This window comes from Epinephelus moara, chromosome 5, assembly GCF_006386435.1.
Source record: "Epinephelus moara isolate mb chromosome 5, YSFRI_EMoa_1.0, whole genome shotgun sequence".
Lineage (NCBI taxonomy): Eukaryota > Metazoa > Chordata > Actinopteri > Perciformes > Serranidae > Epinephelus > Epinephelus moara.
In genome coordinates this window covers 23,505,738-23,524,861 of record NC_065510.1, presented here as the reverse complement: position 1 = coordinate 23,524,861, position 19,124 = coordinate 23,505,738, and the positions used below count along the sequence as shown (strand labels likewise).

At 39.6% G+C, this 19,124-nt stretch overlaps 2 protein-coding genes across 3 annotated transcripts; one reads left to right on the top strand and one right to left on the bottom strand.

The window, feature by feature from the left end:
* Window positions 1-63: 63 nt before the first annotated feature.
* Window positions 64-4,820, bottom strand: clrn2 (clarin 2). 2 transcript variants are annotated; one of them, XM_050044861.1, is made up of 4 exons: window positions 3,915-4,820; window positions 3,438-3,783; window positions 1,230-1,409; window positions 64-975 (listed from the first exon to the last, which is right to left on the bottom strand). In XM_050044861.1, exons 2-4 carry the CDS (start codon window positions 3,688-3,690, stop codon window positions 707-709), a joined length of 702 nt encoding a protein of 233 aa, XP_049900818.1. In that variant the 5' UTR covers window positions 3,691-3,783; window positions 3,915-4,820; the 3' UTR covers window positions 64-706. The 2 variants fall into 2 exon arrangements, with proteins under 2 accessions (XP_049900818.1, XP_049900817.1); XM_050044860.1 differs by having other exon boundaries at window positions 3,438-4,820.
* Window positions 4,821-6,074: 1,254 nt separating this feature from the next.
* tapt1b (transmembrane anterior posterior transformation 1b) lies at window positions 6,075-18,209 on the top strand. Its single transcript, XM_050044858.1, has 14 exons — window positions 6,075-6,370; window positions 7,652-7,782; window positions 7,875-7,993; window positions 8,645-8,807; window positions 8,923-9,058; window positions 9,990-10,087; window positions 10,176-10,245; window positions 10,428-10,508; window positions 10,724-10,833; window positions 12,380-12,439; window positions 12,644-12,712; window positions 12,805-12,881; window positions 12,997-13,169; window positions 14,707-18,209. The coding sequence occupies exons 1-14, from the start codon at window positions 6,193-6,195 to the stop codon at window positions 14,958-14,960; spliced, it is 1,719 nt and encodes a 572-aa protein (XP_049900815.1). The 5' UTR covers window positions 6,075-6,192; the 3' UTR covers window positions 14,961-18,209.
* Window positions 18,210-19,124: the final 915 nt, after the last annotated feature.

The following is a 19,124-nucleotide window of genomic DNA, read 5'->3' as shown; positions in this document are numbered from 1 at the left end:
ATCTCAGAGGGTAATGTTGGAAGATAATAATAATAATTAAAAAACATACACACACGCAAAAAAGAAGCACGTACTCCAATTGTTTAATTTATGTTTTCTGTAAATGTTCGTCACAAGTTTATTAATATCCAGGAGATTATAACCGATCTAACATATGTAATAAATGCAAAATGGCTTTTCCCAACCGTTCTCATTTCACCCCCATAACAGCTAAATTTCTCAGATGTGAGGACCTTTTTATGATCAAGATAAAGTAAATAAAAATCAAGGCATTACAGCAAGTATTTTTGTTTATGGAGGATCATATACTTTACATTTAGCACACAAGCCCACAGCTCTCTGTGAAATAAATCATTACTCATGCACAGTAGTACACTTTCAATCAGGGATTAAGAATAAATACTGTACAAAACTTCAGTCCTTCATGAAGGGGCTTAAAGTGACTGAAACACAGATCAGTTAATGACATTCTATACATATAATTTAAAAAAAAAAGATGTATTTACATTTTACAGATTTAAACAGAATATATGCAGCACAGGATGTCCAGAATGCAAAGGGCAAGTTTGTGATGCAGCACTCTTTGCACTCATACACAGTGTCAAGACTGAGGGGCACTGGCACAGTGTTGGTTTCACTCTGCTGTCAGTCATTGTGGTTCCCTCCAGTCAGCCATCAGTGATGTAAATCCTCCTCGTGTTGTCCTTCAGTAGAGCAGGTCCAGAGCAGAGATGGTGGGTTCTTCGGGTTTCTTGATCTCCGGTTTGGGCAATTTGATCCGGCTCATGGCAACCACTCCACAGACGGCAAAGTGAGTCGCAATGCTGCCCACACCAAGCCAGAAGGACCAGTCCAGACTGTCGTCAAGAACAACCAGTACAAAGAGGTTCTCCCGATGATTGGCAATCAGCTCGGTCAGACTGTGGTGCCTCACGGCTGCCAGGAAACACAGCACGCCCAGGGCTCCGAAGAGAGCTGGAGGAAAAGTCAGGGAAGGAGAATCAGCAGCATGACAAAGGGAAATTAAAGACAAAAAACACTCAAGTACAAAAAAGAATCACTGGGCGTCAGAGTTAGAATAAAAAGAGACAGAAAGAGGTGTTTAATGGATGAGTTACAAAGTGGACAGAAGCACAAGTGGAAGAAATGAGGGTGGCAATATGAAGCAAGCCAGAGAAAGAAAATTATTTGAGGGAGATTTTGAGTGAAGACAAAGGTGCCTCACATACCAGCAATGAAGTTCCACAGGTAGAGTCCTTTGTGCCCTTTAATGCTCTGGTAGGGAACCTTGCGTGCGTTGTAAATGCAGAAAGACAGACTGACCAACGCAAAGCCCACAGCCACCAGCAGGAAGAGGATAACCATCATGTGGAGGCCGCCATTTATCTTCCGCACAAGCTTTGGGAAAACTGGGCAGAAACACAGATCAGCACTGACAGACATGATGCAAAACATGAACGATAATGTCCTCAGACTCATAAGGTCCGTGTAGAATTTGAGCATAAAGGACAAGTGATGTTGCGTACTTGCCCATTGGCAAAGGCTATTGTTTGGAGCTAATGTTTTAATGTGAAGATGTTCCTTCTGCTCAGTGATAGTTGGGTAGAAAGAAAATAGTTCCAACATGAACTGCTCACAACAAGGTCTGTGGATTATCTTGAGTAACCAGGTCATGATTTCTGTAAAGAGACATTGCTGTTGAGTTTTTCAAACTTATTTTTTGATGCTTTAAGCACCACAAGCTGAGTGCCATCTAGTTCCATTATACTGGAGAGAAGGCAGACATCTCTACGCTGATATCTCCAACGCTCACTAACTCACATCAAAACAATCGAGACTGATAAATAGCACTACAGATAAGAGGAAAAATACGTATTTTTGACTATGGGGTGAACTGTCCCTTTAAGTTAAATCATTCTACAAGCAGAAACCAAGGATTACCAGAGCCATGTGGTAACATGGACCATTATAAAACAGCAGCTGTCAATGTAAGACAGCAAAAAGGGATAACGTACAATGCACAGGTTGAAGGAGCTAATGGCATCATTTCACTCGAACTGAGATTGACTGACTGATATTTGTATTATATTTAAATCAATGACCTAACTACAGTAACTATGTCTCAATGTTTACAGTGTGGTGGCAGTAAAAAAGTGTTGTCATGTTTGTTTCTTATTCCGTAAGTATTAAAAAGAGGCAATCCTCATACCTCAGATTAAGCTAAGTTTTTTAGTTAAATGAAGTTTACATCAAGCAAAAAAAGCACCAAAAACATTATAACTCAGGCTACAGAAAATATATAATAATTATAATAAATTGAAAAGATCCTACTCATCACAGATTTCTACTAGGTGCAATAGGTGTGTATTTGTGCTTGATATCCCCTAAACATACAGCTTTCCAAAGTAGCTGCAAGGTTGGGAAAAAATCATTTTATTCCACTGTCTGACAGGATCATGTATAGTCTATGAGCTGTATGTTTATATATAATTACATACCCAACCAAAGACGTTTAATTGCTGCTCTAGTGGACATCTTCTACTAGTGCTGGGTGATACGTCCTGAAAATTATATAATGATATTTTTGGCTATATCTCGATATACAATATATATCTCGATATTTTTAAATCTCCTCAAAAATGCTAGGACACCCTCTCTGATGCAAAAGAGTTGTAGGGATGACTTGTTTTTTGCTTGTTTGTCTGTTTTTTTCCAGAGAAATATTAACATAATGAGATTTTTTTAATTACTAATCATCAATAATGTGGCTATAATGACTAAGTGGGTTAAGGCAAGCGTTCAAACAAAACAAAAAGTCTGGTAAGTTGGTCATTTTACTTCACTTTGTAGTGCAAATCACCATCTATGTCATATCACAATATCCAAAATTGAAGACGATATATAGTCTTTTATCTCGATAATGATATGCTGTCTTTATATTGTACTGTATTGCCTTATATTCTACATGTCTTGTGCATCATTTTGTTTCCCCCACATTTAGCCTGATATATTTGGTATTTTTGGAAGTTTTGTGATCTCCTTTGCTCTTAAAAGATGTAATATTGCATGTTTGAGTTATTGATTAAAGGGTGTAAGTTTACTTTATTGATCAGGCCTTCTAGAGGTGATAGGCCTGTGTTGAGCTATCTGATATAGATATTAGATAATATGGCTTATGTGTCATTTTCTCTGATAAAAAGTCTACATTCATGTAGACCACAGGAAGAGGTGTTGCTAATGATGCAGCAGGTAATATGGATCTAAATAAACAATACACTCTAAATAATAAATAGACATTTTGCTGTATTATTTTGATCTGCTTTTCATATTGCAAGACACGATTATGTTTATTTGACCATGTCTTCCTTCTTTATTTAATATTAAACACTTTGCTGTATCATAAAGACAATTAAAAGCAAGTGTGTATTGGATCTTACTGTATATTTTGGAGCGCCTGTTGCCCAGTCCGCACTTCTTGGTCTTCCCTCCCTGGAACAAGCCGTAGTAAATGTCCCCGATGAACTGCTCCAGCTCCGGGTGGGACGCGTTCACTATCTCCGCCCCGGTTTTGCACAGGATCCGTCCGGTGACCCACCGCTCCGTGGACAGGGCCACGACCAAGAGCACCACCGAGCCGACACAGAGCACCGAGGCCACCGAGAACGTTATCCGTTTCCACAGCGAAGGCATCTTACGAGCCCATGGTGCCCCGAGGAAGGTAACACGACGCTGGGCAGCGACCCCCAGGCGCACTCGGCGATCACCATGAGTTTAATCTAAAGTCTGAGAAAGAAAAAAATGAATCATGCCCGGGTAAATTGTTGTTTCTCTCGGTGAAGTGTTGCAGGTAGTATTGATGTGTGAGGGACAGAGGAGGAGAAACCGAATCTATGGCGGTCAAAGAGATCCGTTACCGGGAGAAACTCTATCCCTGCCCAGTGCGCCTGGATCCTGCTCCTGTCTCTAACACACACTCTGCTCTTTATTCAGGGGATGAATTAACCTTTGCAGCTTGGCCTTTGGAGATGGAAATGTATCACAGCTGGTGACCATAAAATCATGTAAGCAGAGTTAATGGAGTCACAGTGACAGATATGACCCACTGTAACACAGAGCTTAAAGGTCAGGTCAGAGAGGGACCAATGAATTTAGACTGTGTAGAGTTATAGTCCTTCATCTCTCATTTTGTTTCTTGCTCCACTCATCTGCAAATGCATAGTAGTGGTTTGAAGTAATTAGGTTCATTTACCCAAGCAATAGCCTACTTAAAGGGACACTTCACCACAAAATAAAAAATATTTATTTTTCCTCTTACCTGTAGTGTTATTTATCAATAAAGATTGTTTTGTCGTCAGTTGATGAGTGTTAGGGAAATCTGCTGTAGAAATGGCTTTTGTTTGGCTCGCATTTTTAATTTCTCCTAGCTATTTGGGATCAGTAGGACCCACACTGTCAATGATAATTAAGACCCAGTGTTTTCAAACAAGACGATAGTAAAGTCCCAATGTCTTCAAACAAGTAGCCTACTTCCTGATTTTCAGTGTCTTAGCTTCTTACTCTAGCTAAAATTGGTCAAATTTGTTGTCATATCAAACTACAAACATTATTAATCATAAATAAACAAGTTTGAACCATAAAATGTGATCAGGTTTTGGACCTTTTCCATTTTTGTGTCGGGATCGGCTGCAGACTAACGTGGCAGAGATGGCTGCCATCTTCTCTTTACATGGATTGGTGTATTGTGGTCATACTACCACTAGATGGCACAAACAAGTGTCCACGAACAAGGACAACAGGTCTAAGTTAAGTAGAATGAAGTATAAGGTCAAGTAAACCCAAAATATACTGTATAATGGGACCTGACCTGACCTATAATGGGATGTAATAGGACTAGATGGCACTCGCTAGTGGTGCTGAAAGCGCCAAAAAAATACATTTGAAAAACTCAACAGCAATGACTTTTTCTAGAAATCATGATGCGCCCACAGATGTTGTTGTGAGCAGTTTCATGTAGGAACTATTTTCTTTCCAAACTACACCTGCCAACCGTTTCGCCACGCAGAAGGAAGCATGCATCTACTGCTAGCTCACCTAGCAGTACTGAGCTAGTGTAAGATGAGATTTTTTTGTGAGGACGTATCCAATAGATTGTCATGATTTTCTCTATTCATTACTTTGCATCTTCATAATTTTATTTTATCTACTTACTTATTTTTTAATATCTCTGAATGACCTGATTGGAGATGCAACTGAAATGTCATCACTGAAGACAATAATAATAAAGCAATCTTGATATTTGAATCCTGATTCCTATGAAAACTTGTTTCATCTCCACCAGTTACCAAGGAAAAATCACGAAAAGCCCCAAATGGTTCACTGTGTGACAGCTGATTCACTGCAATTTCACCACCAAGGAAAATGCCCACTGACATGATGACCCTAAACTTGCTTGGATCTTGAGGGGGGGGGGGATCCTGTGTCAAAATCTTGCCTTCAGCTCACACTGTAGGCCTACTTGTATATAATAATTTGTATTCAATTCAGTTACTTTTGAAATTATTAATAAAGGAAGTACACAGTGTCCAGAGCAGGCAACCAAGTGGTTAAAAGGGGCTCACACCTCCTGTTTGCCCCAGGTTCTCCGGGCAGGTTAGTCCAGCTGTGTACTGGGGGCCCTTATTGAGCGCTGTTCCCTCCAACCACTGCACATTGTGTACAGTGTGTACCCTGGCACATACACAGTGTCATCAGGTTCAGTGTGCATGAAGACTACATGACACTTCTATTATATGATCATTTAATTATGTTATATTATAAATTACTATTTGTCTACTGTATCACTGTTGCATTTTGTTATTTTTAATTATTATTATTTTCTTTGTCATTTTATGTGTTTTAGTTGAGTAAGTATTACATTCATTTTAAATCTTATTCTGATATGTAATTCCTCTACCTTTTATTCCAGATGTGATGTCAGAATGTTGCTGTCAACAAATTTGTTTTTAGGGGAGAAAAAAAACAATCAGTCAATTATCAATAATTCAATCAATCAACTAAAACAGTGTGAAATGTGCTCACGTGGCTGCGGGCGACACCTGCCGGTGATTCCTCGGAACGGCAGTGCGTGATGACGTCAGAGGGTGTGACGCAGATGTCAGTCTCCCAGGCAGCAGATGAGACCGTTTGGTGAAGATGGCGGACTCGGTGTCGTCAGGTCTGGGAGAGGAGCAGGAGAAGGAGAAAGAGGACAGGGAGCGGGATAGGAAGGCTGCCAAAACAGAGACGAGCAAGGAGAAGGACGGAGTGACGGAGACGTTGGGGTTTAACGATAAAAACGGCGGCAGTAAGGCTAAGAAACGCAACCTGTCAGGTGAGAGCTAGCTTTGGCATTACAGCCCACAGTTTGACAGCGCTAGCTAGCTGCTAAAGTGATTGTTTTTTTATGTACTAGCACACCTGTGTCGGGTTTAAAAGCATCACTACACTGTATGTTATGTGGGGTTATCTGTGCTGCTTGAGCACACAGTTACTAAGTCAATGCTGCTTTGGGCGCTGCTCCGAGTTTGCACTTGATCTCAGGATGTGGCTAACTATATCCCCACAGCTGCTGCTTCTTAAACACTGAGCTGAATGTAAGTGACGTTAGGTGGATAATTTATGTGATGTGCATCCAAATCAAAACCCGACTGTCAAGACAAGGCAGCCCCGCAGCATGTAATCATGCAGGAGTCTAAATAGGCCAGTTTGCCTCTCTGTCAAAGTGCTGTTTCTTTGCACAGGCGCATTCAGAGGCGCTGCTGTGTGGGTACATACTGTATCCGTCCAGAAGTATGTGGACACACATGTGCACATACTTTCCTGCACTTTAGCTCTGGGGCTGTTTTTGCGTGGTTTTATCCGAGGTTGCAACTAAAGCACTCCAAAAGTTTAGTGTTGCACTTCCATAAAGTTGGTGGACTAATTAAAAGACTAGTCAAAAATGCATTTTTCGCAGTAAACATTTTAACTACTCATAGTAGGTAAACCACAGATCTTTCTAATAACATTAACCATCATATATACTTGTTAACGTTACTAATAAACTTTCGGAAAGTGTTGCATTTCTGCACCCTCAGTAGTGCAACTTGATAGAGACTATCATTAGACTCGGCTTGCCTGGTGAACGCCCCCATCTTTAATTTCGTCCTCTCCATTTTATAATGCATGCATAAATATGTAGAATTCAAGGGATGAAAGATCCTCCAGAGCCACAAAAACATTTGCCACAGGCCATGATCATGGTAGATAAAATCTGTGCACTGCCCCTCTTATCATGGGAAGTCTTAATGCTGCAGGACACAATATGTTTAAATAATAGTGTGCTTCCAATTTTGTGGCAAGTTTGAGGAAGGCCCTTTGCAATGTTTGCTTTTGCTAAAGGTATTTCTTATCTTAATGCAGTTTTTTATTACTTTATTATTAGCTAAGTGCTGTTTGCAGTGCGAATGAAAACTGTTAACCTGTGAATAAAGTCATAACAGCTTTCTAAGGTTATGATTATTTTTATTGCTAAGGTGTGAGACATCATTGGCAGGTGAATTTCCCTATGAGGCCTGTATGTGTCTCTGTATATATGCTCAGTGTTTTGTCTTATGTTCATTTCTGGCTGCAGATCTGTCTCTGGTCAGATTTATAACAACTGAGCTCACCAGAGGCTACTTCCTAGAACACAATGAGGCTAAATACACAGAGCGCAGAGAGAGGGTCTACACCTGCCTCCGCATCCCCAAGGAGCTCGAGAAGGTAAGCACACAAACAATTCACTGTGGGCTTTTTATTTTTTGGGTGAAAGCCACAGATTAATAAACATATTCTCCCTCTCTGTGTCTCTTCAGTTGATGACATTCGGCTTCTTCCTCTGTCTGGATGCCTTTCTCTATGTGTTCACCCTGCTGCCCCTCAGGGTGATTCTGGCCCTTTTACGGCTCATCACGTTGCCTTGCTGTGGTCTCAGGTAAAGTATAAGCTTAGGTATTAGGGATGCAGTTGGAAACACATTTCTTAATTGATAGTTGGCCACATTAATATTTGACTAATGATCAAAGTCTTTTCCTCAATACACATTTTAAATAAGCTTAAAACTACCACTGTAAAGTATAACTGATAAAGAGAGACTAGGGCTGCAACTAACAATTATTTTATTATTAGTTATACTGCCTAATGTTTTTGGAATTGTTTGGTCTATGAAATATGAGGATGTGGAGGATTTGCTTATTTGCTCTGTTTGGATAAGACTCTAAATTGAATTTCTTTAGGGTTGAACCATTCTTCTTCATCTTCTTCTTCTTCTTCTTAGTATTTACTCAAGATTAATCAATCAATTGAAATAATTAAAATAAAAACAAATAAGAAACTAACTTATATGAGGATATAAGCATTAGTTGCAGCCTGGACACACAAACTGACTAAAACATATAGATTCAGTAAAAACCTTCTAATGTCCCTATTTATAAACAGATGCGATTATTGCAACATTGCCGTTAACCTCTAGGGAGCAGTAGAGCACCGTCTGACTTTGCTCAGACAGACGATAACCAGCTCTGATCTGCTTTAGCTTGTAGTGACTGATGTGAACATTTCTTTTGTGTGTGTGTTTTGGTTGTAGTGGCTCCCGCCTGCTCCAGCCAGCCCAGGTGTGTGATGTGCTGAAAGGCTTCATTATGGTGCTGTGCTACTCTATGATGAGCTACGTGGATTATTCCATGATGTACCACCTTATCAGGGGACAGTCTGTCATCAAACTGTACATCATATACAACATGTTGGAGGTACACACAGATAATACTGCAATAATAATATCTGTAACTCTGATTGTACTGACATGGAGCCACTAACTTATTGGCTCTCTCGTCTAATGGCATACTTCTGTTGTTGTGTTGTCAGGTGGCGGACCGCCTGTTCTCATCATTTGGCCAGGACATCCTGGACGCTCTGTACTGGACAGCCACAGAACCCAAGGAGAAGAAGAGAGCGCACATAGGCGTGATTCCTCACTTCCTCATGGCTGTGCTCTACGTCTGTATCCTCACCTGTGATTATTGTTGCCTGTTCTTGTATCTTATTGCTTCTGTGCTCCTTCTGTAAAAAGTCAATTGGCAGGAAATCAGTTTTGATAATTATTAACTGTAAAGTAATCACAAAGTTCGTTTTCCTCTGAACTCTATGACAAGTGGCATGTTTAGCTTCTGTTTAAGTCTTAAATGGATGTAAAACAGCTGATTAAAGAAAAAAGGAAAGGGAATAGCAGAAAGAAACGAGATACATAAGTCATAGATATCGAGCATATATGAAAAATTATATCTATATGTGTATTTCCCAACAAGCTTACATATATATAATAGTTTACACAATGAAAAAAACAAACAAATAATTGAAATTTGTTAGCCAAAAATTCAATCTAGGATGAGATGAAATGCTTACCCTGGTCCACACCTATGAATCTGCGCACTCCACTGAGATCAAGTTGACTGAGTGTAACAAGGTGATAGTTCTGTCTGATACTAGGCGAAGGCAATGTGTTTCTTAAAACTGGCAGATGATCTTGTTAGTGAAGATGAGAAAATAGAAAATGTCTTTAATATAGGAACGATGGCTTTGTGTTTGAGTAATTTATTCAAGCAAGCAATAATGCCAGAAATTCCAGCTCTTCAAATGTGTTGTACTAGGTTTCTTCTCTTTAGTGGTAGTAAACTAAGTATCTTTTTATTTTGGACTGTTGGTTGGACAAAAGAAGCAATTTGCAGATATCAGCTTAGGCAACAATCAGTCAGTTAATTGATAATATTCTGCAGATTAATTAAAAATGAAATAATCATTAGTTGCTTGCTCAGCTTCCCCTCAGACTAGTAGAATGTGCACATCAGTGGGCGCACATCAGGATTAGCACATAGCATGATATTCTTCTCTGTCGTCCTTCAGTGTATTTTTTTCCTTAGCATGTTTGTGTCCAGTTCTCCACGCCATCCTCATCATGGTTCAGGCCACCACTCTCAACGTAGCCTTCAACTCCCACAACAAGTCCCTGCTCACCATCATGATGTCAAACAACGTAAGTATAACGCATATTTTAACTCATTTCAAAGTGCATGCAGCATGAGTTCAGCCAATATCTATATATATTTGTGTATTTTTTGCAGTTTGTGGAGATCAAAGGAAGTGTGTTCAAGAAGTTTGAAAAGAATAACCTTTTCCAGATGTCTAACAGCGGTAAGTGTTCAGTGATACCTAAAACAGCCCAATATTTGCAGCAAAGTCAGCGGTCTGTGGATATTTTGTAACTCGGCTTTTGATCTTGGTGATTTAGTGCAAGGTAAATTTATGGAATCGAGCTCGGCCGCAGTGAGTGGCAAAGTAGGTTAATCCAGGATTGATTTGTTTGTTTCCCACAGACATAAAAGAGAGGTTCACCAACTACATCCTCCTGCTCATCGTCTGTCTGAGAAACATGGAGCAGTTCTCATGGAACCCTGGTAACGAACACAGTGCTACACAGAGAATATAACATTACTGACGTCTACACAGCTGGTTCATCTGTATATGACAGTTAGAAGTTACATCACACTGCTCCTCATAGGTGCATCCTCGGGTTGTCTTACTGTGGCTCGGCATTGACTCTCACTGGCTTCTATAATGAATATTGTCCTGGTTATGCACACTCATCAGTTTTTGATGTGTTTGTTTTTAGACCACTTGTGGGTGCTGTTTCCTGACGTAGTCATGGTGATTGCCTCAGAGGTTGCCGTGGATGTTGTGAAGCACGCCTTCATCACCAAATTCAATGACATCAGCGCTGATGTGAGTCCCTTTTTGCACTCAGTACTTTCACAGTTTATCCATAAATTTATGGTTATGTGTTAGATGATCCACCACAAAGAGTACATTCAAATTTCAAAAAATCTAATTCCAGGTTCGTTAAATAGTTTTTTTTTTCTGCTGTTTTTAATTGAATCTTACAGTTCTCATCGTTGTTGCTTATTGGCTTTTTGCCCCTTTCCTTTCTTTTTAATTTATGGGCTTTTAGCAGAGTCACTACATGTATTATTAGCCACATATGCCATCTATTGTTAATTTCAGTATAAGTTTAGATATTCAGAAATGCCATCAGTTTGCATGAAGTTGTACAATACATGTTTTAGGACAGTTTTTATGGGGAAAAAAGTTAATGAAGTTGTATTGTTGTATAGGAATACATAGAGGAGAATACCATTACCATGTTGCCGGCACATTCTAATTGTTCCTTCAACAATTATATCGACAGTGCAACACCAGAAGGTTAATATTTATGGATTTGACACTCCTACTTCTGTTTAAGGGATAATCATGCTCTAAGTTACTACAGTTCCCATAATACTGGGGGCTGTAAACAGGAAGTACCAGGAAGTTGCTATGGATTCATGGTTCGTTAACTGTGGGCTGCAGTGTTTGCAAATTGGCACCTTTTAAAGAATACTAGAATTAGCTTTTAGCTGTTTCTCTTTACAGTGTACTCACTGAGATACAGAACTATCACTGCATTACTTTGACACTGAAAACAGTTTTAATTAGCATCTTATTTTCTTTTGCTTTCATTTGCAACACCAGAGATAATTATTTTCCTGGAAAGCAGATGTCACACAAGATTTCTGTGTGACTGAAAAAGTGTGATTTTTGACATAAACTGCAGCAATTGGTGGCAGGGGTTTAATAGCTAGAAGTGATACCTGATAATGCACTGACAAAGTCAGTAAGATACAGTCGGGTGCTCAGCTCAGGAAAAAAGCTATCTACTTTTTCAAAGGTGAGTGGATCTTTAAAGCCAACAGACTTCATTCTGTTTTACTTTTCTGACTGGTGGTTCTTTCTCTTGTTCACCCTCTTCCTCACTTTCGCACTCACACCACATACACTAGTATCAGAGATTAACTATCAGTCGGCTGAGCCATTTTGTCCTGTTTCAACATGACTTTCTTCCCACCTCCTTCCCTCTTATCTCCCCCTCTTTGATTTCCTTTAAGAAGTTGTAACTTTGGTTACGTAACGGAAACCAACTCCACAGGAAGGGATTAACCCCTTTATCTCCACAGTGTCAAACCTAATCACACAAACCTCGCTCACACGCAATTAGCACTTGTGTATCCATGGTCGTCCACATTTAATCCCCGTGTGCACTTTATCGCTTTTGTCTTTTTACACCGGCTTTTCAAAATTCAATTTGGCTCATCTCCTGCCACTACCCATGCTGCACCTTCACTTAACATGATCACACAACAGCAAATTACACAGGTCAACTAATTCTGAGGCAACAATGGGCAGCTTTAGTTTTACTTTGACTAATGTTGTGTTGCTCTGTGTCGTTTTCCAGGTATATGGGGAATACAGAGCCAGCCTTGCCTTTGACCTCGTCAGCAGTCGACAGAAAAATGTGAGTGAAATGAGTTCAAATATCAGCTGTGTCTTCACACAACTCGCCGGCAAATTCTAAGCAAGCCCTAAAAGTACCAAAACGTTCACATCATTATAATCATTGCTCTTGGTGTGGACGGCCCTTATTGCATTGGTTGGGTAAGAAGAAAAATGCTGATTCTTGTTGATGCATTGTGATAAAGTGTCTTAAATGTGTCTCCAGGCTTACACAGACTACAGTGACTCAGTATCCAGGAGAATGGGCTTCATCCCTCTTCCTTTAGCTCTGCTGGTCAGTCACTTTTTATACCAAATATCCATTGCTATTGGTATTGTATATGTTGAGTGTATACACACTTTATGTCTGATGATTTCTTTTTTCAGTTGATCAGAGTGGTGACCAGCTCAGTGAAGATCCAGGGTTCACTCTCCTTTATGTGTGTGCTGCTGTTTTACCTGGGGTAAAAGTCCAGTTATCTTTCTCAGTTTTGAACACACATTTCCAACGTGTGTATGTAGTTTTTAATGTTTGCTCATTTTAACATATCCTCATGTTGTGTGTGTGTTTGTGAGCAGGATGATCACACTGAAGGTGCTCAACAGCATCGTTCTGCTGGGGACGTCTTGTGTGTTTGTCAAAGAGGCCAACATGGAAGAAAAGCTCTCCGACCCTCCACCCTCTGTCGTCTCCAGCCGTGCAAACTCCAGAGCTCACCGTGTCAAACATGTTCACATTTCACCGCAGCAAGGTAGAAATCCAAACTGTTTGAATGTCATCAATTACACCTGTGCTTTTGCTACTGAAACAAGCCGAAATATCTGCTGTGAAAATGGATTATTGCTAAATACAGCATTCGATAAGCCACGCCCTTCTTACGTACTGTTGCTATGCCCGTCAAACTTGCTACATATGCATTTAACAATGATAACAGTGACTGATTAACCGCTCAAAATTCTTCGTAAATTTCAAGACGCTGTATCCTTTATTTCAGACAAAAGCAGGCTTTTCATTTCTTGCTGACAACCATTAATTTGGTTAAAATGTAAAATTCTGATTTGCAGATTCTGTCAGCTATGGCTGGCTAGCTGGTTAAGCTAACTTTAGCTCCATTGAAAACACTGTCTTAATATTTCCAAGTGACTAATTTTGAAACGAGAGACCGGTAAAGGTGGTCTTACACATACACTTGAGAAATGCATACATGATATTAAGCAGGATTTTTTAAATGCAGTATGAAAATAGGCAATAGACTGCGTCCGATTGCTAGTAGACCAGAGCTGTGTAAATGGCTCTGCAGCAGACGATTATGCCTTTCTGTTTTCTGAGGGTTCGGAAAACAGGTTTGTAGGCTGAACAGCTTAGAGCTGCATGGAGGTCAGTGAGTATTTTACAGTGGTTACTTCTTTTTTATATCTCTAACTTAAAAAAGTCTCTCTGAAACTCTGTGCCAACTAATTTGAAACAATAATGGAGCAAAGCTTGAACGGAGACGGACAATAATGTGTGGCGGCCCATCATTGCATCCTTTGGCAAAGGGGCTAAAATTGGCATGTCTGCCTGAGTCTTGTATTTCCGTCATTGCGAATCAGCCGGAGCTGAAGCAGACAATACCTGTAACTCCTGTAGAGTATTTGTCTGGGGAGTGAGTGCTGATTGTAACCATTACTATTAGATACAAAAGCCAGATGTTAGCAGGTGTTAGTGTGGTTTTTTGTCCAGTTTGAAAGAGGCTACACTTACATTTCAATGTTTATGTTGCAAGAAAAAGGCTTTTACGTTGAGAACAAACTGATATGTTTGGCAAACATAACTATATCTCATGTAATGTTGGCTGGTGTTGCTCAAGTGTAAACATCCCCAAATGTAACAGGACAGAGCTGCTAACATTACCCTACTCTGATCCAGGACTTTCATACAGAAATACTGTTCACAGAGGAAGTTCTAATCATAAATGTTTTTTTTTTTGTTTGTTTGTTTTTTTGTTATATAGTAAATGGTAACCCTATTTAGTAAGTACATAATGTGCCCCTTGACCTTAGAAGTAATGCTCACCTACCTCCCTCCAAACTATTTAAAGTCTGAGTATCACTGTTACTACAGCCACATGCACACCGCTACAGCATGCAGAGAATCAAAGCTTATCAGACCTGCTGTGCCTAGTAACAGTTACTAAGCAATGATTGTACAATTGCTCTTTGGTGGAGGGGTTTAGAGAACTGTCAGCTGCACTGTGTAAGTGTGTCCTTTGCTGTTTGTAATAAACTCTACCTCTCTTCCTCTAATAGAACCCACAACTGACAAAGGAGGCATATCACAGGCAGCAGACAATTGTCCGCCCCCCACCGCGGCAGAGACTTCCGCCCCAACGCTCCCCAAGAGCGACTCGGACATATTCCTTACCACGCCAGATGAGGAGGACGAGGACAAAATCATCAACGCCAACACGGGACTGGAAGGGGACAGACTTGAACACAGAACGCCCAAGAAAGATTTACTGGAAATAGACCGCTTCACCATCTGTGGCAACCGAATAGACTGAAGCCAAAGAACCAACCAGTCAGCGTGTCCTGGTGAAACAGCGAGGTTCAGGGATCAGACACGGGTCACGGAGCATGCTCAGACCAGACATATTTTTGTGCACCTGACCCCCTGGAGTATTTATTTATTTATTACTGACAAAACCAGCCAAGGCATAAAGCTGTTACAACAAGCATCAGAAGCCGCTTCAGATGTTTCCATCTGGTCCAGTCGGTGCCTCTTGAACCAGGTAGACTCTGAGCACGGGTCTTGGCTGTCATGGCAACCCGTAGACATGCTTGCTGATGACGACGAGGGGGTGGGGGGCAGATCTGGCATGCACAGCTGGAGCAGAGCATGAAGAGAGCAACAAAATCTGTGTATGTGAATAAGTACAACGTGGGTGGCTGTGTGATCGTAGGAACATGACAGCTGGACTGTGCGAGTACGTGTTCAGAAGCACAATCATATGTACAGTGCAGAGTTGTTTTTAGAACGAACAAAACTTGTCAGTTTTTTAACTTTTTTTTTTATTGTAAAAGCCTAAAAAATTTCAAATATTTGAAATGAAGTTTTTACGAAGAAATCTCAGATCTTTTTCTAAAATCGACCTGCAGGACTAAGACTCACAATCTCATTACTGCATTATTGAAATCTCAAATTTGCTCAGCAGACACACACAGACAAACCAACACACATTTGTAGGGATCTTGTTTAAAGTGGGTTACTCTAATGGGGACCCCAGATGTCTACATCTGTCAGACACAGCAGCAGTGACACTACATACAGTCTAACAATGGCTTTATCTTTACATAATTATGTAGACACAGAACAAAGTTTGGAGGTTTTAGTATTATGCAGTTTGTGTTGATGTTGTTACTTTGAAGCACTGAGATAAGATGCTGCCTGTTTGTAAGACACAAGTATTTATTTTGACGTGGACTCCAAGACAGACAAGTTTGGAAGATATTTTAGGTGATTTTTTTTTTTTTTTTAAGGGTTTTTTTTCCCCAAATATGCTTCATGTGTACATAAAGCATGTAGCCCACAGATAATCACCTCTTGGTGTAACACCACTGTGTTCTTGGTCTCATTTTAAAATTATGGTGTGTGACTCTGGCATACCAGCATCAATTCATCTCAACAGGTATGAAGCATAATTCACATTACATGTATGCAGGTAAAATGTTCAAGGCTGAGACACAGAAACAAGATGGAGGATCATCTCAACACTGTGTGAGCCCAGAAATTTTAATTCGCCAGAGAGCTGTACAATGGGTACAGTCAGGTTTGAACCCTACAGGTTGCTGGCGTTGTTTGGTGTGGTTGGCGCTCTTTCCAAATGCTCCTGTACCCAATAGTCTTTAGATGCTGTGAACGCTGGAAGCACTGTTTGAGAAATTAAGTGGATCATGTAACGCAGGGTCCAATGTGCCAGGAGTTGCATGTCCTGGGCAAAAGCTAAGTCCAAACTTGCCCCAAGTTTTGCCTCTCATGCCAGTACCCCAATTTTGTCAGATATAAGCCACAGCGCTCACAGAAAAGTTTGTTTTTCCAGAAAAGAAATACCTAATGACCTTTGAAAGAGGGTCTTTTGAACAATACCCTCCGCTGTTTTGAAGATATTCTCAGAATCATTACAGACTCCTCTAAATCTAAATGAAAAATATTTATTTGCCGCAGAATAATTAAGATTTTAACTGGTTTCCCAAGTTGGAACTTCGTTTTCTTAACCCAAACAAAGTTGCTGGCCAAAAGTAACATATCTCCTCACTCAATTTGTACTTAATTAACCACAATTCGTTTTTGGATACACAGTATTAAAATGGAAAACAGACTAAATAGGTGTTGCAAAACATAAATTGTAAATGACAGGTGTGGAGGATGAAGAACTCTAGACTGGGAATGAAACAAGGAAATCCCACACACTGTCTATCACTTGCACAAACGATCCTTCGATCCTCATGTTTTAGTCAAAGGACCATCTGGGTTTTTCCAAAGATTGCAAGGTATTTATTGTTTAGAAGAAAAAAAAAGATTAAATTTTATATTGATTAAATGTATACATGAGAGGCAAAAACACAGGTTAAGTCCAACCTTACTATAGGAAGACAGTCAATACAGTGAAGTAAGTAACTGCAGTCCTGTGGACAAAGAATTGAGAGTGTGGTTGCATCATGATAGAGCCATGTGTGTATGTGTGAGAGAGATCATTTGCAGTGCATGGATGGACCTCACAACCTAAAGACATACTATATGTATGAATCAGATATTTCATTGTTTTTATTTTTCATGTACAACTCATCTGTGTAACGCAGCTCCTACATGGTAGAAGGAGAATAAAACAAGATTTTGTTTTGTAACCCTTTCTGGTGTGTTGTGACGGTCTAACACAGCCTGTCTATGAATATGTGTGTGTGTGTGTGTGTGTGTAAGCAGGCACGGGAACAGTGGCGGGTGTTTCACTGAAAGGAGTCACTGCCGGCTCTGTTCGCAGGGCAAACACTGCGGCCCACTGTTCCCCCTGAATGGGCATTTGGAGGGGGTGTCTGTCATCACAGTCATTCACACACACGGGGATTTTTTTCAGGGTCCAGCTCTGATAAATAATCTGCTGCTGGATTACATGACTTGATTACGTACTTCACATTTACGTTTAAGCAGTATTGCGTCATGTGTTGTGGAAAGTGGCTGTGAAGAGGTGGCGGAGGATGGAAGAGAGCACTGATATATCCAAAACTTCAACGTCTTAACCAGGATATAATGTTACTTTTTAATTCAACTTTGGGTTTTCCCTTCTTTGAACTCAAATCTTGTGTGTTTGCCAAAATTTCACCGGTCTTGACCGTCTGTTTGATGAATGACAGAGCTGAAGGTCAGCTGCTCAGTAACCACAGGATAGAGTCAATGACCTGCCTCACATCCATACATACATGCAGAGGCCCACTAAGATTATGTAATTTGATTTTCTTAAAGGCCGCCACATAATGCCATCTGACCTCTACTGCTCAGGCAGAAAGCTGTAAACATTACAGACACACTGCAACTCTTGTCTCAACATTCCTGACAGTGACAGTATAAACGAAAAAGTATGCAATCGACAATACTATGTTGAAATAATATATTTAAATGAAATGGATTATTGAGAGCAGGTGTATTATGACGTTCAGTGAGTTAATCTGATGACCTATATTGACTGTTGATAACCTTTACACTCATGTGAAAGTATTGTGTTACAAGTAAAAGTCATGCATTTAAATTTTGTAATGAGCACCGGAGCTAAAACAATAAGGATATAACAACAACAGAAATGGTTGTAGGATGTTGCATTTTATTAAATGTTTGACTTAAAATCAAAATATTATCATAATACACTTTACTTTTTATGGGAAAGGATTTTGAGTGAGCAGATTTTTTTATTCTACCAGGTGCCATAAAAGTCACAAGTTATGCTATTGTGTGCCACCCTGTGATATAAGAGTCATTTTTTTTTAGCATTTTTGTCACTTAGAAAATATTAAAGATGATGTAGTGAGTCCATGTTAGCAACAATAGTCCAAAATTAGCCATCATTATTACATGCACGCACAAATATGTTTGACCATATGGCACCAAAAGAACAGGGAAAGCATGGCAGAAAAGATGGACGACCTTTTTAAGGTTACATTAATAATTTCATGAATTAATGATAAACTAATAAATAGATTTAGCCATTTAAAAACAAACATGAATTTCCCATTTTACCTGAACATGTCATTGGAGTGAGGTAGGGGTTCTTGGTGTGTTTGAAGGTCCAAATAATCTAAATTATTTTACTTGGCAACATATTTTCTTCATAGAAATATAGCAGAGAACCATAACAAGTTATGAAAAAAACTTAAAGAAACCTTAAGAGTTTTCTTGGTAATATACCAAGAAGTGTCCCACATTACCTGATTTCACCCCACTCATGGGTAGCCAGTGAATAAAGTCTTATCGATTTATTAATATCACAATTTAGGCTACTTGTTGATTATATTATAATCACACTAATTATAATTATAATTATAATTATAATTAGTATTAATCAATTTATATTATATAAAGTTATAATTATTTGCCTCTAACATGTAGTGGAGTAGAAACATCAAGTAGGAGCAGAGAATGCCTCTGAAAACATGTAAATAAATAAACAAAACTACAGTAT